Genomic DNA, 23,427 nt, shown 5'->3' with positions numbered 1-23,427 from the left:
ACACTGATGTCATCTTTATGCTTTCATGATAGGCTTCATGAAGAATTTTGGACTAAAGCTAGACATTTCATTTCATATGATCAAGTTTTTGACATGTGATAATAACTACCTCTTTGCGCGTTGTTAAATAGTCCTCACAAAGTATAAACTGTCATCCAGTTAGATACATGTTATTGTGGACGGTAACTTCACAACAGGTTTAAATACTTTTCATCTGATCTCAGACCAGCGGGAGGTTATTTGTCGACGACCTCCGTTGTGTGTTGTCTCGCGAGAAGACGCGAAGTTTCCGGTGTTGTGCATGTTCCTTGAAACATGGCGGCCAGCTTCCGCGGCCGTCCTATCCGAAGTCTTCGGATGCGAGGTAGGCATGAAAAATTCGACTCACTGATATCTTAGTGAGCAGGACATTACAAATAACGATTTTCTGAGGTTCTTGTTCGCCCTCGATGCGTTCATCCACAATGTATGCCCCGTTTGTTTCTGACAGGTCGGAATGACAGCGGGGAAGAGAACGTACCGCTGGATCTAACCAGAGGTAAGAAGAGGCTTCATCGCATCACATTGAAAGCAATTATTGTTCAATAAGGATGGAGAGAATTTTAAAAGACGCATTCTATGTAAATTGCAAATCTATCTAGAGTATTCTTTCCATATTTGTTATTGCTACTCTTCTGTTTCCGATCTGTTCTATGCATTAGAGCGTTGTGAACAGTATCCAAATAACAGGCGTTTTGCAAGCTAACCAACTAGCTGAGTTAGCTCTAGTTAGCTACCACAGCTAACCAGCAATGACGACGCTCTGTTGTTTTGATTGGTTAGTGGTGAAGATAGCCTATTATTTCGCTATTCAGCATTAAGTGTTGTTATCACGTATGGGTCAGATCTGTGTAATTGGATTTCAAGCATTCTCACTCAGTAATGTTTAAGCAGGACGGGATGAGCAGGGTGTTTTTCCTTGTGGCACTTTGATACACAGGAGCGTGTGTGTGTTGGGGGGGACGGGGCGGGAGGGGGGGCGTTATGCTCATCCAGCCGCAGCACTGCTTAACAGTTTGTTTACATGAAGTGGATATTCGCTGTCTGAATACCTTGGACTCGATTATGCCTAATTTACCTGTTTATATCACGCCTTTTTAGAGCAGGCATTAAAAGACAATGATTCATAATGACTGAAAACATGCATGCTAATCTAGCTTTTATTTCGGTATACTCTTTAATGTAAACAAAGAGGGGCTGTACACTAAGGCGAATGTTTCTGTCCAAAGGCAACCACTCACTTTTATGTGTAGCTCTTATGTCTCAAACTGATGTTTTGTTTTAGGTTTTTCAGTCAATTCAATCATTTAAAACAACATTATGTTATAATAATTCCTACAAATTCTAATCTAAATTTACACAATCTACTTTTTTGCAGATGTTGAACAGGGACACAACCTAATTAGCCCATCACCACATGGAATAATGGATTGATATAATCTCCCTCATTATTTTGCAAACCTCTCAAGCTTTTGTGATTTCTTTTTTATGTTTCTATGTTATTCTTAAGACAAGGTTCAGAATTAATCACATGATATTTATTTTAAACTGGTTTGTTAGACTAACCTCATTTGTAGGGAATATTGTCATGACAGATTAGAATATCACATTTATCCCTGTAGATCCTTTTATAAAATTGATTGGTCGTGTCTGCTGTGAATAACTATTAATAATCTGTCACTATGTTACAACCTGATTCTAAATTATGCAAAACCTCATAAGTAGTTCATCTTTAGGAAAAATTAAATGTTTGGGAAATCTTTCCAATCCAATATGACCAAATTACCAAACAGTACTAAAGATCATGTCACGTACTGTTTCTAGAATTATACTTTTTACCATAGAACAGTATGTCTCATCAACTCAAGAACATTAATCTCAACAGCAATCACAGAAACCTGAGTGAAGTGAAAACAAGAAACTGCTTCCGTCCTGAAAACTGGCCTCTACTTTTGAGACTTTGTTTTTTATTGTCTACACTAAATTAGCTTGACCAAAAGAACCAACTTCTTTCCTTCCTGCAACATATCAATTGGGGCTTACCAAATAATATTGTGACACTATGCCTCAATGTTCAGCTAGTTACATTGTATATTCTTTTCTTTTTCCCGCAGAACCATCAGAGAACTTCCGTGAAATCCTACAAAATGTGGCCAAACCACATGGAGTCAGTAACATGCGAAAACTGGGCCACCTGAACAACTTTGTAAAGGTAATTTTTTCATTATAAATTGCTTTTACATAAGTCACATGCCGTACTTGAGCAAATGATGACAAAACTGTTTAATGGGGACAAGTGGTGCCATTTTCCGAATGAGCAACCACACAGTTTTTTTATGTGTAACAATTGTCTGCCTGTGATTCTGTCTTCTGTTGTGTCTCATTGACCTCTTTCTTGATCCTCTCCTTTAGAATGATGATGGCAGTAGGTTTAGCTGTGTATCTAACCGTGATGCAGATTGTCAAGGAACAAAAAAGCAATTCTGACCTTACACACATTAGGAAGAACAATATACTTTGAAACCTGAGTTGTAATTTTTTGCTGGGGCAATCTTTATTAATGATAGTAGTATGCCTAAATGTGTATCAATATGGGTTTTTGTGCCCTCTGCACTAAAACATCAAATTGTGTATCACATCAGTATTCAGCACTTGATTATAGTCTTGTTACTAGCACATGAGGTCTGTGTTCAGCTGGACTGAAACAGAACATTAATGATTGTTGCTCTCTGGATGACAGAGCAGAGATTTAAACTGCTGAGTAATCAGAAGAGGAGGCATCACAAGCAACCCAAGATGTGGGGAAACTGAGAGAACTTATTCTGCTTTGTTGTGCCAGATAAAAAAAGGGAGAATAATCCAATGTGATCAAGCATGCTGTGGTTACTTTTTATACTACACACACACACACAGACACAGACACACACAGACACACACACACACACACACACACACACACACACACACACACACACAGTCATTTTCTTATAAATAAAAAATGTTAAAAACATTTATGCACAGGACTAGTTCACTATTTAAAGCAACACTATAAGGAGACATTTGGTCAGCTCTATTGGCGTGCTCACTCTCATTGAACCATATTTCTCTGCTAGTTATGGTCGCTATGACTGATTGCTTGCATTATTATAGATGGAACGAAAGAACAAGGCAGCTGTCAAAGTAGCAGGTTGGTGGCTGAGTGGGAGCCCGGGTTGTGTCTGAAATGTACACTCTTAATTCACTTGTTTACTACAAGATAGGAGGGTTATGTCCACAGCTTGTCTGTGTGAGTGTGTACATTGGTTGCTTTTGATTCCTTATAAGGGGTCTAGGACAGTGAGGGTGACCTAATCCCCCAGGAGAGTGTCACATGCCCCTTTTCCTAGTCTCTACTCTCCTCCCCCTGCCTGCTTAGGCTCTGACATTAGAGCTGGTTCAAAACAACCTCTACTCTACATGTCTCTCTTCGGTCATCTCATCCTGCTCCAGTTTTTTCATGTGCTGTGCTTTGTGTGTTTTTTCATATGAGGAGAGAAGTATGTTGTGTCCAACATCTTGGAAAACCCCAAAGATAAAATTCTTACCTTGTCCTATTATTGGATTCCTGATGGTGATGTGTTAAGATGGAGGAGGTATACTGAGCTGTGCTGATGGAAATAGCACTCATGAGTTGGTAGCACTGGCTTACATCAGGATTCCCATAAGAATGGTAACAGTTATAAACAAATAAAAGCCTTTGTCTATGGGTACAAGCGCTTTCTACATATTTTAGATTTCAGCTTGTGTTCCTAGCTTTGATGTGCCCTTTGTCCTACAGTTTGAATGTAATATTTGAAAATTGTATATATCATCTATGTGTAGGCTTAGGTTAATGATGGAGGATGTATTGGAGAGGGATCTGCTGAAAGCAGCATATCTTGTTGAAAGTAGAGCTGATTGTAGGGCTGAGCTGGGAATGGTACATAAAGAGGAGCATATAGCTTGGATACTTGTCAGAGAACTTTAAGACATATTTCCAAAATGAATGTCATTATTAAACATTCATACTCATTCTTCATTCTAACATAAGCTGACATTCAGTACTAGACCTGGAAAAGCTGCCTCGGGGCTATCAAAATTATAACCTTCATTCACTAACAGTGAAAGCAAAACATTCATTCACATGTCACCTGCGAGTTGGCCAGCATGTAATACACTAATGGAAAAAAACAACAAACACGCCTACATAACTGATGTACCCTGCAGGAAAGTGTTTGGTTGCTATCATTTTTTTTGTTACTTTCGCTTTTTATTAGGGTTACAGCGATCCATAAGCCTATCATGTAAAGGATGCTACCTATCTGGATTTGCCAAAATACTATACCTTTGTGCATCTTAAAGCTGTTACTCTTTTTCTCCCTCATCTGTATATGATTCTACAAGAAAACATTTTTATAGATCTTTTCCTTGTATGAGAGCAAGACTTTGTACTACCCCAGTTTGAATTAAAAGTTTCAAAATAGTTTTGATGGTAAACTAACTTATAAATAATATTATCCCACATCTTTGTTTTAGCGCTGTATAAGATGCTATATAGTAATATATAGTTGACTATTCAAATCATTCCTGCTAGTTTCTCTTGCTTCTTTCTTCTTGCCAGAGATGAAGAGGGATTTTTTGAAGGAATGTCTGAAGTTGCTGTTTTTACCTCCTCCCAGCCCATTTTGATCACCTCACAATCATAGTGTCTCTGATCCTTGTATGCGGTCGAGAACTGTTCTGAGGCTCCAAATTGTGACAATATGGACAAAACCTGGGATTTTTAAAGTTTAAAATGTCTTTTAGTTGTGAATGCCTTGGAACCATGTAAGACCAATTGAAAATGGTCAGAAAGCACAGATTTTCTCCTCAGACAACATTAATCAATATCTTATTGCTAAGCTCCAGGATTACTAATACGGAATACAATTTTCCCAATGAAATTAACGGTAAGAGAAACCTATGCAACATGGTGATACTAATACCGCAAACTTGGGTAGCATTCAGGTAAAGTTGTCAGAAACACTGCTGTTATCATTGTGTCATTTGTTAGCTTTATAATAAACATGTCCATATATCGTTGCAAGATTCCAGCTGCACAGCCCAAGATGTGTCAAAAAGTTATGTGGTTTTTGAGGAGTGCTCTCAATACTGTAATGTTTTCCTATCAAAGTTAGTTCTTTTCTGTCAGCAAAAGTTTGAATGAAGAGATGAACTTGCAGCATGAATATGTCACACTTATAGAAGGAATTTGATACATTTGACATAACTTGATTTTGGTGGATTGAAATTTTTCAGCAGATCTTTTGAGCTCATTGTTACATACTTTTTTAGATGCATAAACATTTGATGTTTTGATGTGTGGTTATATCATTTAAATATGTTACACAATTTTTACTTCATATTTTGTGGAAACAATCTATTATGTTGCTGTAGTCTCAAGTATTTTCATTTCAAATTAAGTTACACTAACATTTTAATCTGTGAAAATTCACACATTGCCCCATTAGTATGGAGGTTGTTTTTTTTGGCCACTGCTGGTCTGCAAAACTACAAAGTACTGTTTTAAGCATTTATTTGTTATTCTATGTTTCAGCTGCTATGCAGTGTCGGTCATCATGAGGAAATATTTGGGTATACGTACGAAGAAATCATCATATGGTAATTATTGCTTATACAAACGTACACAACTTTCACAATGTGTCATTACATTCTGCATTTTAAAAGAAAATATATGTGCGTGCTGGAGGGTTGCCGGCTGTTACGTATAACAGCCAAGATAATCTGGAACCTTTGAGCCATTGCTATCTGTGTTTTACGTTTTGGATCTAGCTTTGGCAACAATATTGGTTTTAATTACTTGTCAGCTGAAATTTAGAAGAAATTGTTGTTCTTTCGAACATTTTTCAGAAAGAAAATGTAAAATTTTTAAATATAATGTTAAGTTTTTTTTCTTCTATCCCTAGTCTGCGATTAGCTTTACTGAATGAGGCAAAGGAAGTGCGTGCTGCAGGGTTGCGGGCACTTCGCTACCTCATTAGAGATACCACTGTGCTGCAGAAGGTCCTTAAACTACAGGTGGACTATTTGATAGCCAGGTAAGGGTTGTACTTTTTTCATAACATGCAAGCGGTCATTGGCTTGTTATACTGCAACTGACTTGCCTTGCTCTAAAATTTACCAGTTTCACTGAAATAGTAACGTCCAGTCATACTTTAGCGGACCATTTTATGGTTTACTATCATGCTGAAGTGAAAGGAAAGAACTAAATTGATAATGTCCATATGTTTGTTTAGATGTATTGACATCCAGCAGAGCAATGAGGGGGAAAGGACTCAGGCTCTGAGACTAGTCCGAAAGGTAAGACGATATTGACATCTTCATACTGTTCCTGTTCCAGAAGTTTGTGACACTTTTTTATGGTTTCTGTGATATCACTGAAGTAGTTTTTCTGCTGTCCTCAGTGCACCTACCGGGGGCACTGAGGACAGCTGGCACAAACTCAAGTTTGTGCCAGCATGGTGGCAATTCAATGATCATTGGGTTAGTGGGGATGTCAGTGTGTAGATGGATTACATGACTCTGCACTGAAGAGTATTTATAACTCTGTCTGTAGTTTACTGTAAACTATCTTCACTTATGCACACTTGCTTGCACACACAAACACTCATAGTGGTACAATCTGGCAAGGGCTAAGGACGATAATGGCAGTAATGTGATACCATGTATTTCACGAGCTATAGCTTTGCTGATAACATTAAAATACATTTTAGTTATTACTGATTGAATACAAAGATGATTAAAGAAAATTGATATTCAGACTTTGAAATTATTGTTTGCCCTGTGTTTTTGCCACCCAGTTTGATGACTTATGCCCATTTCTCTTAGATTATCACTGTCAATGCGATGCTTTTCCCGACTTCTGTTGCAAACTCTCTGATTGCTGTGGGAACTGATGGACTGCAAGAGAGAGACCGCATGGTCCGTGCAGCCATTGCTATCATCTGTGAGCTAGGTGAGCATATGTGCTATTGAATATGACAAACAATGTCCATATTAAAGGACCTTAAGAGAGCTTTTTGTAAGGTCGAGCAAGCAGGGAAGGTTAAATATAAATACAAATATAAGTTTGATGAACTTTATATAGATTTTGTTTACAATAATGTTGTTATATTTTTCATACTTTTGAATGAGGAAAATGTCAAATTATTTGTTCTCGTTGGCTATAGCCCTGAAGAACCCAGAAGTAGTTGCCAAACGAGGGGGTCTCAGCACCATACTTAAGAGTGTAATTGACTGTCAGCTGAGCCGCATCAATGAAGCTCTGATCACAACCATCCTCCATCTTCTCAACCACCCACACACCCGGCAATATGTGCGCATTGATGTTGAGTTGGAGGTAAACACACTTGCACATATTAATTCAGTGGTAATGATTTTTCCAGTTTGAGTGTAGTAGGAGACATTCTGCTCAGGATTAGCTAGCATATGTTACCCATTTTGGTTGAGGTTGATTTTATGGAAGAAATTTCAGTTAATTGTTCTAATTAATAATAAGAACAATGAGTTATCAATTTTATGTTTTATATATCATTGTGTTAAAAATGGCACTTCTGATAATATTTTGACAATAACATTTTTTCCCATTGTGTGTGATCTGTCCTTCAGCAAATCCTTGCGCCTTTCACAGATTTTCACTACCGTCACAACGCAGACATGGCTGAAGGACAACTCAAGTGAGTGTGTGTGGGGGTATGAAGTGTTAGTATTACAGTAGAAACAAAAAGATAGTGTTCTGACATTTCGATGTGTTTACTGTTTATGTGTTCCTACAATGGTAACATCAGGTGTTGAGAAAGGTTTGTATTGTGTGTGATGATGTGACCCTCATTATCAGGGCTTCTTGAATCCGGAATGACTTGCCCGAGGATGTGAAGCGTTCAAAACGTTTGTGATTATCTTTACAAATGTATTTTTATTGATTTCTTTTGACTGCCATTATTGTTTTGCTTTGCTTCTATATGAGGCATTAATTATTTAAGAAAAAGAAAAACTTAGCACCCTTCAGGAAGTGCCTTACATAGATCTTAATGATGTCTGTGAATGCAACACAGTATCCTGTTTTGAATAGGTTTGTGTTTTCATAGGGAGGACAAGGAGGCACGTTTCTTGTCTAGTAGAATGGCCATAGTGGCAGCTTTCCGGTCATGGTCTGGTAAGGGCACATATACTATTTTTCTCTTGTAGAAATTGTATTTGCAAAGATACATTTGTGTGAGTAAGCTGTGATTTATAGTCAAATGTTGCTGTCCTTGTGTTTTTTTTACAGGGATCATCAACCTGTGCAAGGAGCGAAATTCTGGAATCCAGTCATTAATTGGTTTACTTTGCATACCAAATATGGAGGTCAGGGTGAGTCTTCACATCTACTTTATAACCAAGAAAACGTTATCCAGGCGAATAGTTTGAATCTAAAAGCATTTTAGCTCCCACCAAAGCTGAGCAATAGATGAATGTTCCAATACTGTAACTATGATTATACTTCTACTCTTTATATCAAGACATATATAAAAATGTGATAAAGATATAATTCTTGAATATTCTTTGCTATTTTCTTTACTCATGATAAATTTGCTTTTTTGTAATCAACACCTCTGACAAATTGTAGATGTAAAAAAGTGTAAAATTAACAATTACTCAACTAAACCAAAGTGTAGCAAGAATGTATGTAAACTTAACGAGTAATTGCCTGAAAAGACTTAAGATCATTAATATAATGTCTAACTTCTTGTAAATTGTGATTTTTTTTTTCAACATTTTTATTATACTCACACATAAAATATATACATATATATTTTTTTGTTTTTTTCCGATCCATCTGAGTCAATTTTCTGTGTCGAAACAAATGTAGCAATTTCGAACATTTTTCAATTGATGCTAAAATGTTTCATATTTAAAGAACACCTTAATAGATACCTCATCCATATTGGAGAGACAGGGGCTTCTTTTGTAATGTGTTTGATGGAAGGTACTTGGTCTACATTGATAACTCTAAAAATCAATGTGGAGCCAAACCTTTGTGGGTTGACCACCCTCAAGGATAGACACAAGGGTTTGGTGCAATGCATTTCTGGCAACAGAAAGAGGTAGAAACCTCAGCTGTCCACCCTCAGTATGGCAAACTGGCTCTTGGGGCTTGAAGTTGTTGCTGCTCTGGAAGAGATGCACCAGCTTGAAATAGTTAATACTCCATAAATACTTTGGATTTCGACCCAAGCCTCTGGAAAGGGGTTATATTCTCTCCTTCCAGTCTTGCCCATAAAGAAAGGTGTCAGGCAGTTTTGGTGACATTCACAAGCCTTCAGCTAAGTGCCGGTAGGTTGGTGCTTTCCCCGCTGAGGGTCACCGTCCTAAGATGTTATGGGACACAGAGATCTCTTGACAGTTGTTTGCATTTATACACCGAACCATCCATTAGTGTCTAGACTTCTTGGTTTATGTCCTGGATGGACCACCACCTGGTGATAGTTATTATTTGAGTCTTCTATTCTCTTATGAGCAATGGTACAGAAGCCTGGGGTCATGATTGGAAGGAAAGATCTGCCTATGTGGTACTGGACTTTTATACGAGGCACACAAGATTTTTCACAAGTATAGATGGTGCTGTTGGCCTGAGGCCACAAATATTGAAATTAGTTGTGTTGAATTGTACCTCATTCCATGGTGGATATTGTTGGTTTCTTTATTTTATGTATGATATTAATTTTCTGTATCAAGTCAGATATCTCAATATTTAACAATTATATTTATTTTTCTGTGTTTCTCAACTCTTCTCATCGATGTAAGTGTAATAGCTGTATGGAATTCAGTGGTCAGATGTGTATCATGTTCACTAAACCAAAACAGTGATGTTCAATACTGTGTAAGTATGTTTATCACTGTAATAAAAAGTTGATTTGAAGGGAATCATGGCACACAGATCAAATGAGTTCAGTTGTTACTATGCTGTTTCCTGGCTTGACTGACTTGAAACATGGACCTCCAACCTAATGAAACATTTTACAGCAGTAATGTTAGTATTTTTACTGGTGCCCTTTTCATTTTTCCTTCTTTGTCTCATTTAGCATGTATGATCTAATCACTCTAATGAAATGTTAATTGCAGAAAGGCTTATTGGAGGTGTTATTTGAGATATTCAGGCTCCCTGTGCCCATTGTAACTCAAGACTTCACTGAAGCTCTTTTAAGTGTTGGTGAGTATGAATTATTTTTTTGTTCACCTCAGTGTTAATTTATAAAAACTTGTCAGCTTGTTGGTTGGGCGATTTTAAGAGCTGTTTCACACCTATGTGGTAGCTCTACAAAGCTGTTTGGTCCTGTTTTGCATGTTCACAGTGAATTTTCCAGGGTCTGTTTTTCGAATCACTTGGTCTCCTTATAATCTGTATTAGGGCTGCCCACACTTTCAGCATGCAAGCTTATAAAATGTCCAAGTCAAAACGATCTACCTACCATAAAAATGAAAAACATATATTTATTTATAAATATATTGAGAATTCTTTATATGCACAATATATGTTGGCATACCTTGCATAACTGCATGAACCCATATTGCACAATACAACTGTACATTTTTTGTCATTACCTTACCCTGATGACTTTCACTGAATGAAATCAGCATGGGGTGTATAGTCTGAACAGTAGCTATTGATAGTCAGCCTCAAGCACACTTCTAAATGATCCTCAGTCATTGTAGACTGGCATTTGGACTTAAGGATCTTCATGTGGGAAAAGGCTGACTCACAAAAAATTGTGGAGCTGAATATTGCAGTCAAGGAGGTAGCACATTTCCTCATGTTGGGGCACTTTTCCTCTGTGAGAAAGTTCCAGAGCTGGCCATGAGCTCTGGCCCACAGCTGAATGTCGGCTTGTAGTGTCAAAATCTCATCCTCCACTCCAGAAGAGTTCAGGTGAAACAGTGTTGCAGTTTTTCCCTTATTCATTATGGCTACAGTAGACTGCCAAGTGAGGCAAACACCCTAAGAAAATAACATAGTAAAAAAAAGTCTTCCTCCCACTTTCTGTGGTAGTGGTAAGAGTTTGGCTTCTTACTTGGTCCAGCTCCCTCACTCATTTTAATACCTTTTCTTAAGTTTAAAAGTAATAAATTGAAGGATAAATAACCCATTTGTCAGAAAAGGTCGGATGTGAGACTGGCCACCCTGTTTGTCAATTAATTGACAAATTTCATAGTGAGGACAGATGATAGGCTGACGTCTATTTTTTTGATACCGTGCAATCTACCCACATTACGTTTGCGATCGACCAGTATATTGCGATCGAACAGTAAATTACGATCAACGTATTTGGCTCCCCTGATCTATATTTCATACGTAATGTTTGAAAATAATGTCTGCTCATTCTCAGACCCTGCCAGGTTCCAGGACACCTGGAGGCTGTCTGATGGTTTTGTTGCTGCTGAGGCCAAAGTTGTCCTGCCACATCGTGCCCGATCGAGGTGAAGTGTTTTTGAAGAACAGATATTATCAAAATGTCATTTGGCCGTCAAGTCAGGGAAATGTTAACCTGCATGTGTTTGGTTCAACAGGCCTGATCTGATGGACAACTATCTTGCATTTGTTCTGTCTGCCTTTATCACCAGTGGGCTGCTAGAGGTGGGCAATGCAAATTTATGGAATTTTTCTCTTTTTTATTTCAGCTAGTTTATTGTCATGGTTATTTAACTGACACTATTTAGCGATCAACTCCTGTCATGATTTTTTTTTCAATCAATTATCAAACTCTCTTTACATATGTGTAACTTAAGCTTTTGAGTGCTCTTATAAAGCCATATCTCCCTGTGTATTTGATCCTGTGATTTCAATTATAGGGTCTGGTTGAAGTTGTGACCAGCAGTGATGATCAGCTGGCTGTCAGAGCCACCATTATTTTGGGAGAACTTCTACACATGGTAATTTAAAACAGTGGAAGCATCTGGAACTCTTGCACATTTTGGACAGCTGTGACAAATGATGACCCAGCATGCAGAGGAAATCACCAGTTGCAGTATTTCTGTTGATTTTGCTCATTGTTATACTTTGTCTTGGGGTGGGAATAATTGTGATATATGAAACATAATATATAGATTTTTGATGTTGATATAAAAATTATGATACATGGTTTTATTGTCTCCTTCAAAAATCCTGATACTGATCAAAAACAAATCCATGTTGATTTGCAGAAATCTTTTTCCCCTTAGTAAGTTCTCTCCTATTTTCAAAATCATGGAGAAGCACAACGACTGAATTGAAATTTTTCTATGTAAAAAAAAAACAAACAACACACAGCATGCATTTATTAGCATCAATAATTGACCTTAAGTCATCCAAAAATACTTATAAAGTGATGAATTATCTATTTGTTTCAAAATACATCAAATGTCTATATGTTAAGTTTCTTTTCTATATCACTCACCCCTAACTTCCTCCCTCTGTCTGTTTATTTTTTTTAAGGCAAATACGATCCTTCCTCATACCCACAGTCACCACCTACACTGCCTTCCTACTCTCATCAACATGGCAGCCTCCTTTGATATTGCACAGGAGAAACGACTGTAAGTACTTAACCACTCACATTCATTTGTGTGGTTTTTACTGATTTTTTCCCAGAAATGTATTTTCTCATCAACTGCATTTATTGTGAATTGTTATTTTCTCAAAGTGCATTTAAAATCCCCCAGAGGGCTACATTTATAGTAGCACTCTTGAACGTCACACAAATCATGGAAACAATACAGATGTATGTCAAAATGTGTGTGTTTTTAGTCGGGCAAGTGCAGCTGTCAACAACTTGAAGCGTTTCCATGAGAAGAAGAAGAGAGGATTGAAACCACATAGTCTTTATCTGGACCACATCATCCGCAAGTCTGTGTCTTCTCACAGCTGCAGGGAGTCACACTCACGCATTCATAGGGACATCTATGTTATCAAGGTAATCTGCTCTATTGCATTTAAAAAAACAACTCTTTGCTCCTTCTAAAGGTATTAAAAGTCCGCCAATGGGCTTATTTTCCATTGCAGTGCTCATATATGAATATTTTCCTTTGGGAATTTAGAATGCATATTTATTTTGGTTTTGCAAAGGGTCCCACATGGTCCCCTTATGTGTTGGAAAACCCCAAAGAACATCAATCGATATCAACCAATTTTCTTGTCATTAAAAACACAGGGAAGAAAAAAAAAACATAATTGAAAATGTGCTACCTTTACTTTAAATATGAAAAATGGACCTGACTTGAGAAATCATTTGTAGATTACATTACACACACGTTGGGAATAAGGCACCCTACAATAAACTACCTTACAATTTGCAGCAAAAATAGCCTCAGAACAAAGGATAGGTACCGACTACTGTCTGGACTGGTGTTAAAAATGTTATCTTATGTTTGGAGATTTTTTTTGTCTCCCCCACAAATTATGACTTTGCTACCATTGCTCTACTCCTGTGTTATGCAATTTATTTTTGCTTGCGAGGAAGCCACCAATTCATTCTTGAGTCAAAGCCAGCTGGTGCTGGATAGCAAGTAAAGTTTACACTGCACACAATGAACAGGACAGCTTTGAAGCTATTTGAAGGAAGCTAAAAAAACAACTAAAGCTGGTCCCTTTTGTTGTCTTTGTTTGACGTTAGTTTGAAGATGGGTACTATTTTTCCACATGATATTTCATACATTTTTTAATGAAAATATAGTAGTGCCAATATCCACTTGTGTTAAACAGTTTAATAACTGCTCATTATCCAGCTAAAAGTTTCTAACTTTTCTATATCTACAGGCATGAATTCCTATTGTTTCCACACAGTATCTCATATTTGTGTTTCTTGTTCAGGACACAGAAGAAGCATTGATGATGAACCTGAGAGACAGTCACATTCTCAACCACAAGCAAAACCTGGAGTGGAACTGGCTGCTCATTGCCACCATCCTGAAGGTCAGCTAGTTCTCACGTTGCCTTGCAGACTCTGTGTCACATCATTTGTTTCTTAGTTCTGTTGACTTTTTTTCTCCACAGTGGCCAAATGTAAATCTCAGGAACAACAAAGATGAACAAATGCACAGGTACAACCGAATTACATAATCCAAACCCTCATTGCCTTTTTGTGAACTTTGCTGATGTCACAGCTTCCTTGCATGTGATGCAGGTTTGTGCGGAGGCTGCTGTTTTTTTATAAGCCCAGCAGTAAATTGTATGCAGGGCTGGCATTGGATCACCCGAAAGCGAGACAACTCACTGTGGTCGGCTGTCAGTTTGTTGAGTTCCTTATGGACTCCGATGAGGTTAGAAGAGCACTTCCAAATATACACACAGATTTTTTTTTTCTTTGTAATCACTATTTAACCAGTTATTTTTTTGTGTTCCTTTTTCTATTTCAACCTTTTCTGGCCTGATATGCACTCTCTCTGGTCTCACTTTCTCCAGGATGGCCAGGGTTACTTAGAAGACTTGGTGAAGGACATGGTTTCATGGTTGTCCTCATCCTTAGGACTGAAACCTGAGCGCTGTTTGCAGAGTAACGGTCTGCTCACGACACTTAGCCAACACTACTTTCTGTTCCTTGGGACACTTTCTGCACATCCTCAAGGAGTCAAACTTCTGGAGAAATGTGGCCTGTTTCAGTGGTGAGGGTACTACATACACTCACACTCAAACATACACACGCACAAAGTGTAAGGCATTCTATAAAAAATATCTTCTCTGGCATTAACTGCTCAGTGTAACCTTAATTTCCTATTTTTATTTTACAGCCTGCTGAATTTGTGTTCTGTGAAGAACCAGGATGCTGTACTGAAACTTGCTGTATCCACACTGGACTACAGTAGAGATGGTCTGGCCAGAGTGATCCTCTCCAAGATTCTAACTGCTGCTACAGATGTATGAAACCTACACAGATATAACAAGACACACAGAAATGCCTGTCAAACTAATTGAGAATGGGATTGTCACAAGTTCTTGGTCATTGACATTAGCTGCAGACTTTGTGTATCATTCCAATGTCTGCTGAATGTATCGTGGCTTCATTATGTTATGAGTTTAAGAAATATGTTTTGGATAATTAAATGTATCCATTTTGCAATGCAATGGTTATTTTGGAAAAACAAGCCTCTCTTGAAGGTAACCATGACCCCTGCTCTTTCTATGCCCCTGTGTCACTAAGCAGACCTGCAGACTTTACGCCACCAAGCATCTTCGTGTGCTGCTGCGTGCAGGGGTGGAGTTTTTTAGTAGCTGGGGAATGGAACTGTTGGTCACACAGCTTCATGACCACAGTAAGGCTGTGTCCATGGAGGCCCTTGACATACTCGACGAGGCCTGTGAGGACAAGGTGACTTAAAAATTCATAGCCTCCAGTCTCAAGGGAAAAGAGTTTTATTTATTTTGATATTAAGAGCAATCACTTAGTTGTTTTTAGGTTTTCTACAATACTTGAGTTGTACCTCAATGGTTGATATGAAATGTGTTTCGAAATGTCTTACAAATAATCGAAAATTGCTATCTTACAGAATTAAATCAAATATCTCTCTGGGTCTTTGGTCCCATCAGGTTTTTTCTGTCACAATATTGTCTACTTTTAGTGTATTTCTATGCAGAATTGAATATGAATATGTATATGTATAATGAATATGTATAATAACAATCCTGCATTTATGTGGGATTATTTAACATTAACAAACTCCCTCGATATTGCTTATGTTTCTCAGAATGAAAATGTTTTCAGTTTTTTTCAGTGTATTTGCATTTATGACTTATTTTAGAGGCATCAGTATATATACATTTTTCAGTAGAAAACGAGGAACATTTGTAGCAAAAATACACTGTCCTTTCAAATTAAAATTTGAGTGTGTGCACTGCTGATTCACCATATTTTACTTGAATTTTCTGTTAGAAAGTCAGACAGACCAGCTTTCTGACTCCAGATGAAATGCAACACACACACAGTGGAGCAATTCTGATTATACATCATTTGAAGTTTCATAGAGTGTACTGTTAAAAGTATTAAGTGTTAAAAGCATTGTTTCGCATCCAGTCCTCCTGTTGTCTTACTTGACATACTATCTTACAGGCAAACCTCCATGCTCTGATCCAGCTGAAACCAGCTCTGTCCCACCTGGGAGACAAAGGCCTCTTGCTGCTCCTCAGGTATGTGTTTACCACAATATCCCTGCTTAGCATTTATCAATTGTAAAAAGAATATAATATTTCTTTACCCTTTAAAATCTGTTTGAATGTCTTCTAAAAACCATTTCATCTGGTCTCAATTGCCTAGGTTCCTGTCCATTCCTAAAGGTTTTTCTTACCTCAACGAGAGGGGTTATGTTAGCAAACAGCTTGATAAATGGCAAAAGGTATATCAAAGTATCACTCGCTCACTTAGATTGTTAATTCATTTGACTTTTATATCCAAGCAAAGTCCTTTTAACACGTCAAGTTTGTTGAGAGACCTAAATGCATTTGTCATGCAGGAATACAATATCAAGTATGTAGACTTGATAGAGGAGCAGCTAAATGAAGCACTAACAACCTACCGGAAACCTGTTGATGGAGATAATTATGTGAGACGCAGCAACCAAAGGTAAAAGCTGATTTGTAGTTTTTATCACCTCAGCCATAGGTATTTATCATTTCCCTTACTTCATTTGTAGGTTACAGAGACCAAATGTTTATCTCCCTGTGCACTTGTATGGTCAGTTGGTCCATGACAAGACAGGCTGTCGTCTATTAGAAACTCAGGTAACGCCCAACTTAACTACTTTTTCCTCAATTTAAGGTTATTACTTTGACAGTGATTTGAAAATATTCATTCCCATGCTTGTCTTTATCCCATTTCCCTTTCTCTAGAGTGTGGTTCCTGACCTTAGCTACACTGTTCGCTCCCCGATGCTGGACACCTGGGAGGGCATTAAACAGCTTAAAGCTGCGCTCTGGGCTTTGGTCAGCAACCCTTAATATCATTTGGTTGTTACTTTTTGGGCCTGATCAGGGGAAGGAAAATACAGAACCCAACCTGATATGCATATTTACTGGAACAAAATATTATGTATTTATATCATACTATTGAATGATATTTACTCATTTTTATCATAAGAATCTATTCAAATTAGGGAAGTCCCTTATTAAGTCAATAGAGTTCTATTTTCATTGAAATGAAATGATGAAGGATTAGTTGGGAATTTGCCTTCTTCAATCTTCAGTAGTGTAAATGGGACATATTATTGAAATCTGTAGCTGATAGTTTTCATCCACACTTAACTTATTAATCTTGCAAGTGTGTTGGAATATGTTTATCTTTTTAACAGTCCATATTTGAGACATCAAAATCACCTTGGTTTTGTAAAAAGTGAATTGCTCTCTCCAGTTTTGGGATGAGATCTCATAGAAGTCCTGGGAAAGTCCAAGGACACACTGAAGGGACTATTTGTCTCAGCTGGCCTAAGAATGCTTTGAGATAACTTTGGAAGACATTAGTTTGACTTTCTTCACAAGAAATACTGTTCTATAGAACTCAATTATTAATCATGATCTAATCCTTGATTATGTTAACAGTACTGGGAAAATCATGTCTATATCTCCATATTTGTTGTCTCTCTGAAATAATACCGATTGTCTGAAAGGGGCCTGTAATCAAATTTGTTGTCTTCCTTACAGGGCAACATTGGCTCCTCAAACTGGGGTCTGAATCTCCTCCAGGAGGAGAATGTCATTCCCGACATCCTCGCATTAGCTCAGCACTGTGAAGTGCTGTCAGTACGGGGGTAAGATCTTTTCTACACTCACCACAACTGAAAAAACTTTTGAGTTCTGTGAGTTGCCGGTATATATGATAATTGTCATATTGCTGTAAAAAACGTTTCAAAAAATGTGAAAAAATTAGTAAACAACCTTCTAACGATCCTGCACTACAGCGAGAAATGGGAAACCAATTGCTTCCTTTTTTGTAATTTAAATAAATCTATTGCCTATAGTTAAAACCTTGCAAAAACCCTCCATCCATCCATCCATCTTTCCCCTGCCTATCTGGAGTCGGGTCGCAGGGACAGTGAGGCCCAGACCTTCGCCCCCTTAAAACATGTCCAGTTTTCAGAAATTGATATAATCCGAAACATCTAACATATTAAATCAAGCCTTACTAACAACAGTTCAATTTCTTCAGGACATGCGTGTATGTGCTGGGTGTAATCTCGAAGACCAGGCAAGGATGTGAAGTACTGAAGCAGTATGGTTGGGATGCAGTCAGACACAGTCGCAGGACGCTGTGGCCTGTCACTCCAGATGAGGTGGACACACAGTTGACCTCTGAACTCTCCTCTGTGCCAAGCACCCTGAGTCTAAACTCTGAATCTACCAGTTCACGCCACAACAGTGAGAGCGAATCACAACCAAGTATGTAGGAATTTTGTATGAAGGAACAGTACATTTTGTATTGTTTTCACACAGCTATGAAATGATCTGATGTGCTTAGTCATCCTTACAATCTTTTTACAAGGGTTTGTTTTTAAGGTCCACATTTTTCTCTTCATCTTTCTAAGACATGTACATCCTGGATGATGACAAGTGTGATGTTTTGGACCAATCAGATGAGGCCCCTTTTTATATACACTCCAAACCAGTCAAGGACCGCAGCCCCTTCACTATCCTGGCCTCCACGCGCTTCGTTCGCACCCGCTTCCTGAACTCCCTGTCCCTCCCCAGCAAGAAGCTGCGCTCAACCAGTGACCCCAAGACCCCATCCGGCTCCCGCACCCCTACCGAGGTCAAGGCAGGAAGCATGAGACGCAACAGGACAGTAACGGAGCCATCTGTCTACAGCCCAAACCAGGGGGATGTCTTCACCTCTGTGTTCAATGGCAGAGCAATGCCGAAGAGTCCTACAGTCAGCCTGGAGACATCGTTCGTTGGGACCAGAGGGGGCTCTGAGGAGCAGCTGGTGGATGGAAGGCTGGCCAAGGGAGGGGGTTCAGGCCTTGGACTCAGTAGTTTGGGAGGGCACATGGAGCACCCTAGTCGAGAGCGGGAGCAGAGCAGCCGAGAGCGCCTGGCAGGGGATGGCGGTTCCTCTTCTAGTGGAGGCAATGTGGGAGGGGGTGGAGGAGGTTGTACGCAGTTCAAAAGCCGCAGTCAGAGCTTTAACACAGACACTACAACCAGCGGCATCAGCTCTATGAGTTCTAGTCCATCCAGGGAAACTGTTGGAAATCCAGAGCATTCCGAACCCGAACCTGACTCTTCAGACTGTGTGAGCCTCAACACAGTTGTTTCGGCCAAGACCGTCAAAGCACTCTCTCCGCTGACCCCCCAGGCTCAGACAAACCACATGTCCACTTCAAAGTCCTCCACCATTTCTCTGGTACCGCCGGGCTCATCACACACACTCCCTCGCCGAGCACAGTCTCTCAAGTCCCCGTCAGTAACCACCATCAAGAGTCTGGCTGACTGTAGCTTCATGTACACTAGCCCAAGAGATGCCCTGGGTTATGCTACACTGAAGAGGCTGCAGCAACAGAGGATACACCCATCTCTGTCACACAGTGAAGCACTAGCTTCACCTGCTAAAGATGTGCTCTTCACAGACACCATCACTATGAAAACTGGCAGCTTGGACTCAAGGCTAACACCTCGCAGGTAAGGCCATGCTACAGCAACAGTATAGCAGAACACAAACAGCCGCATTTTGCTCTTGTTCATCCTAATGAATTATTTATCCTCTGCATGTTTTATTGTCATTGTTTTTTCTTTGGCATGAGTACAAGGATTTGGTGATAAAAGCTCAAAATGTGGTTCTTCAGCAAATATCTGTGAGGGTTAGGTTTTGGATTTCTGTCTACCTCAGCATGTGGATATTCTGCTGTGTCTATCAGGATATCAGATAGGAGATGTACCTGCTCAGAACCCAGCGTCCTAAGTCCATATCGCAGACTGTCCAGAACACTTGTCCCGCGGTGGGTTGACCTACCCAATGTCGTACTATGTAGAGATGTAGATTTAGTAGATATGCACTATAAAAATATTCGACTGCAATGCTTACCTGATTATCAGCTTCTATTTCCCGACCCCTTTAGTATCATCATAGTATTATGAAAAAAACATGTAGCTCGGTGAACTGTTTGTTCCCTTCTCTAATATCCAGAACCCTTCCTAAACATAGAAGTGTCACGTGTGATCAGTTATAGTGATGTGATCTAGTCAAACCACAAATGATATGACATCATGATAGAAGATAGATAGACTAGATAGATAGAATGATATAATCCAACTAGATTGATGTACTCTATTTGAAATTAATGGAATCAAAGAAGAAATGTATATAGTTACACCTTTATGGTCCTTCCAATTAGTTATCCACCATACATAAATTGAGATTATTTCAGAGCAAATCGCTGAAAAGCAGTAACACTGTGTCCTCTCTGAACTGATCTTCACATTAAGCCAAGAAGTAGCTGCTACACAAATACCATATACATCCACTGTTAGAGTCACACAGCTAACATACTTCAGCAGTTTGATATGCATAGAAACAACTTGTCCTGGAGCCGGGCTTGTTGTGCAAGTCAAAAAATAGCCATTCTCTGCTGCCAGTGAGTTTACAAGCTCAATAGAAAATAACCTGCTCAGGACCAACTGTTATACACACCCCATACTAGTAGAAGGGAAGTAGAACTGCCTGTAAACATCTGAATGTAGCACTATTTGCATATTCTTAGGATTCTGGATTTTTGATTGGGCGAGGAGATACATTTATCAGTGAAGTTCTTTGTAGTTATGTTAAAAAGCTTAGAGCATATTTTATTCAAGCTTCATATTAGTAAATATAATAAACTGGGAGATTGTGTAGTTAATGATCTTTTTAGTTCAGTTGTTGAAGGGAGGTGATTAACTGTGACTTCTTTTAGTCTGAGAATGTGGGTTAACAAAACTAACACATGCCCACTGTCCAGTTGGGAGACATTAAAAAAATGTTCCCAAGGACCTCAAAGTCGCAGCCTAATAGTACATATATATTTATATTTTTTTTAATACATTGAACGGCGAAATGTATTTTCTTTTCGTGATCCATTTCTCGGTGAACTCGATAAGTACGGTGGCATGCTCTTGCATTGCTCTTATACCAGATTCCACTATGTCTCCAAAATTGTCAACAGAATTCTTCTGCACGAATATATTAACTTTTTTAGGCTTTCTTATAAACATTTCATGCTTAATGTTGACATATTTTTCTTTATTTTTATCTTTGAAGATCACAGATTTCCCCTTTCTAACTATTAAAGCTTATTCCAGTAGACAATTATCTTCGAAAAAACCACTCTGTCTGTCTGTTCAACCGGCCTCTGTTGTGTGCTTTAATCCACCATGTTTACTTTCATTTTCCAGTGTTTCTTCCCTGTCCTAGCCTCTCTCCCAGGATACGCTCTCACACCTCTCCTCTTGCCCTCCCTAGGTTCTTAAAGGCTCTGAGCTTTGCCTCTCTGGATAAAGAGGAGCTACTGAGCCCCATCAATCAAAGCACACTGCAACGCTGCTCCTCAGTGCGCTCCATGGTCTCCAGTGCCACCTACGGGTGCAGCGATGACTACATTGGCCTTGCCCTGCCAATGAACATCAACGATATGTTTCATATCAGAGATACAGCCTATTTTCAGCAAAGGATCAGCCCTCCCTCAGAAGAAAGAAAGCGCTTTCTCTTTGGTGATGGAGATGGTAAAATAATACTTTGTTTTATCAGGGGCAGTTTTGGAGGTTAAAATGGACCGACCAAGACGTCAAGCAGATGGTTTGAGATTGGACGTGTTTGTGTTCGTACTTACCGTAGTTGTTCCCTCTGCAGGTGATCGTCCCCCTATCCCAATACTGAAGCAGCAGTTCAGTATTTCTGAGCTGATTGTGAACCGTGGCGACTGTCCAAACCATGTCGTGGGTTCAGATGAGACAGGACTGCAGGATCACACAGAAGACAACTGTCTCTACTGTGTAGGATCCATCGTCCTTGGATACCCCACACAGCCACAGATCAATAGCACACGTCCCCGGACAGGTGACCAGACACACAGTCATTGTGTCTAAGTATATTGGAGCATGGCATCAAGTACATAACTGCTTTCTCTTACAGACTTTGTTGACTTTGCATCATGGGGAGGTCAAAGTGGTCACCGTCTCGAGGTGATGCCTCAGTCCAAGTTCTCTGGGGTGTCAGGCTGCAGTGATGCAGCCGTATCACAGGGCTCCATCTGTTGCACGCCCACACCTAGTGACATCATCATTGGTATAACTATCAGCAACTTCATTCTTTGTTTTATTCAAGTTAGTTTTACTGCTTTATCGTTTGTTACATAAAAAAAGAAATTATATTTCCCGTTTTGAGACACTCTGCGATGCTTTGTACAAATAGTCACAAATTGAATCTTTTAAACACATTTCTGGTAAGGCAGTCTAGGAGTTGTTGTCAGTATTTTTGCAATTGTACTCTTAACAGTTTGTATTTAGAATAGAATGGAATAGAATTGAGAAGCTTTATTACCTTTGTGCAGTGCAGATAAAACAATATTGAGGTGCAACTCCTGTCTATATTTGGTCACATACATAATCCCACTCACCATTACACACAGCTCACTTAAAAACACGTAGTCATGTACGGCTCTCAAATGGCTGACGATTCATTACTGTATAACGATTCACTTGGATATATCAAGCCTGTGTTTACTGGTGCTTTGGCAGAAAAAGGTGTATTCTTCATATCACCTTCCATTTAATTAGGCTAATTCTATGGCTAATAAAACCATAGGGATAATTTCATTTAGATTATTGTTCGACACAGTAAAGCACAGTACAAAAGCTATTACATGACCAATGAAGGAATAAAAATACAGAGTAGTTTTCTCGTGCCATACTCTCACTTCAGTGTCATTCCTTTTTTGTTTTTCATGGTTTTTATGTGGCAATTAGGTGGCAAGGCAATATCTGAGGATGGCCCAGCCTCCCGAGTCCTGCTGAGGAAGGAGGTGCTTCGCCTGATCATTAACCTCAGCTCATCTGTAGGAACCAAAGGCCATGAAACTGGACTGCTAACGTAAATCTTTTTTCTCTGTAGCACACAAACATGATAAAATGTCTAGCTGGTAAAGAAGAGGTTGTATTTAATTTCCTGCAATAACTCCTTTCACTTTAGGATAAAGGAGAAATTTCCCTATGCGTTTGATGACATCTGCCTGTACTCAGAGGTTTCGCACCTCTTAGCTCACTGCATGTTTCGTCTGACTTCAAGACGTTTCATACAGGAACTCTTCCAGGATGTGCAATTCATGCAGGTAAGACTTACAACTTCT

At 39.0% G+C, this 23,427-nt stretch overlaps 1 protein-coding gene across 2 annotated transcripts in view; it reads left to right on the top strand.

The window, feature by feature from the left end:
• The first annotated feature begins 284 nt into the window (after positions 1 to 284).
• The window catches only part of LOC147218641 (rapamycin-insensitive companion of mTOR-like), a 24,996-nt gene continuing 1,853 nt past the window's right edge, over positions 285 to 23,427 (top strand). The window contains exons 1-36 of one of the 2 annotated variants that reach the window (XM_086174340.1): positions 285 to 364; positions 491 to 538; positions 2,154 to 2,251; positions 5,654 to 5,718; positions 6,024 to 6,155; positions 6,354 to 6,417; positions 6,946 to 7,072; positions 7,287 to 7,456; positions 7,726 to 7,793; positions 8,205 to 8,272; positions 8,387 to 8,463; positions 10,222 to 10,309; positions 11,484 to 11,574; positions 11,665 to 11,731; positions 11,947 to 12,027; positions 12,569 to 12,669; positions 12,881 to 13,046; positions 13,943 to 14,044; positions 14,126 to 14,172; positions 14,256 to 14,391; positions 14,534 to 14,733; positions 14,860 to 14,986; positions 15,273 to 15,437; positions 16,176 to 16,252; positions 16,380 to 16,458; positions 16,576 to 16,685; positions 16,756 to 16,843; positions 16,952 to 17,044; positions 17,759 to 17,865; positions 18,264 to 18,493; positions 18,640 to 19,732; positions 21,546 to 21,805; positions 21,933 to 22,139; positions 22,215 to 22,367; positions 23,048 to 23,171; positions 23,271 to 23,409. In XM_086174340.1, the coding sequence (XP_086030466.1) occupies positions 316 to 364; positions 491 to 538; positions 2,154 to 2,251; positions 5,654 to 5,718; positions 6,024 to 6,155; positions 6,354 to 6,417; positions 6,946 to 7,072; positions 7,287 to 7,456; positions 7,726 to 7,793; positions 8,205 to 8,272; positions 8,387 to 8,463; positions 10,222 to 10,309; positions 11,484 to 11,574; positions 11,665 to 11,731; positions 11,947 to 12,027; positions 12,569 to 12,669; positions 12,881 to 13,046; positions 13,943 to 14,044; positions 14,126 to 14,172; positions 14,256 to 14,391; positions 14,534 to 14,733; positions 14,860 to 14,986; positions 15,273 to 15,437; positions 16,176 to 16,252; positions 16,380 to 16,458; positions 16,576 to 16,685; positions 16,756 to 16,843; positions 16,952 to 17,044; positions 17,759 to 17,865; positions 18,264 to 18,493; positions 18,640 to 19,732; positions 21,546 to 21,805; positions 21,933 to 22,139; positions 22,215 to 22,367; positions 23,048 to 23,171; positions 23,271 to 23,409 (5,097 nt within the window). In that variant the 5' untranslated portion in view covers positions 285 to 315. Of the gene's footprint in view, positions 365 to 490; positions 539 to 2,153; positions 2,252 to 5,653; positions 5,719 to 6,023; positions 6,156 to 6,353; positions 6,418 to 6,945; positions 7,073 to 7,286; positions 7,457 to 7,725; positions 7,794 to 8,204; positions 8,273 to 8,386; positions 8,470 to 10,221; positions 10,310 to 11,483; positions 11,575 to 11,664; positions 11,732 to 11,946; positions 12,028 to 12,568; positions 12,670 to 12,880; positions 13,047 to 13,942; positions 14,045 to 14,125; positions 14,173 to 14,255; positions 14,392 to 14,533; positions 14,734 to 14,859; positions 14,987 to 15,272; positions 15,438 to 16,175; positions 16,253 to 16,379; positions 16,459 to 16,575; positions 16,686 to 16,755; positions 16,844 to 16,951; positions 17,045 to 17,758; positions 17,866 to 18,263; positions 18,494 to 18,639; positions 19,733 to 21,545; positions 21,806 to 21,932; positions 22,140 to 22,214; positions 22,368 to 23,047; positions 23,172 to 23,270; positions 23,410 to 23,427 lie in introns of both variants that reach the window. The other variant, XM_086174339.1, reaches the window with a different exon arrangement.

Source organism: Fistularia commersonii, chromosome 26, assembly GCF_037954325.1.
Source record: "Fistularia commersonii isolate RoL2024-O1a breed Wild chromosome 26, RoL_Fcom_v1.0, whole genome shotgun sequence".
Classification (NCBI taxonomy): Eukaryota; Metazoa; Chordata; class Actinopteri; order Syngnathiformes; family Fistulariidae; genus Fistularia; species Fistularia commersonii.
The sequence above is the reverse complement of the archived record's forward strand: the minus strand, read 5'-3'. Positions and strand labels throughout refer to the sequence as shown.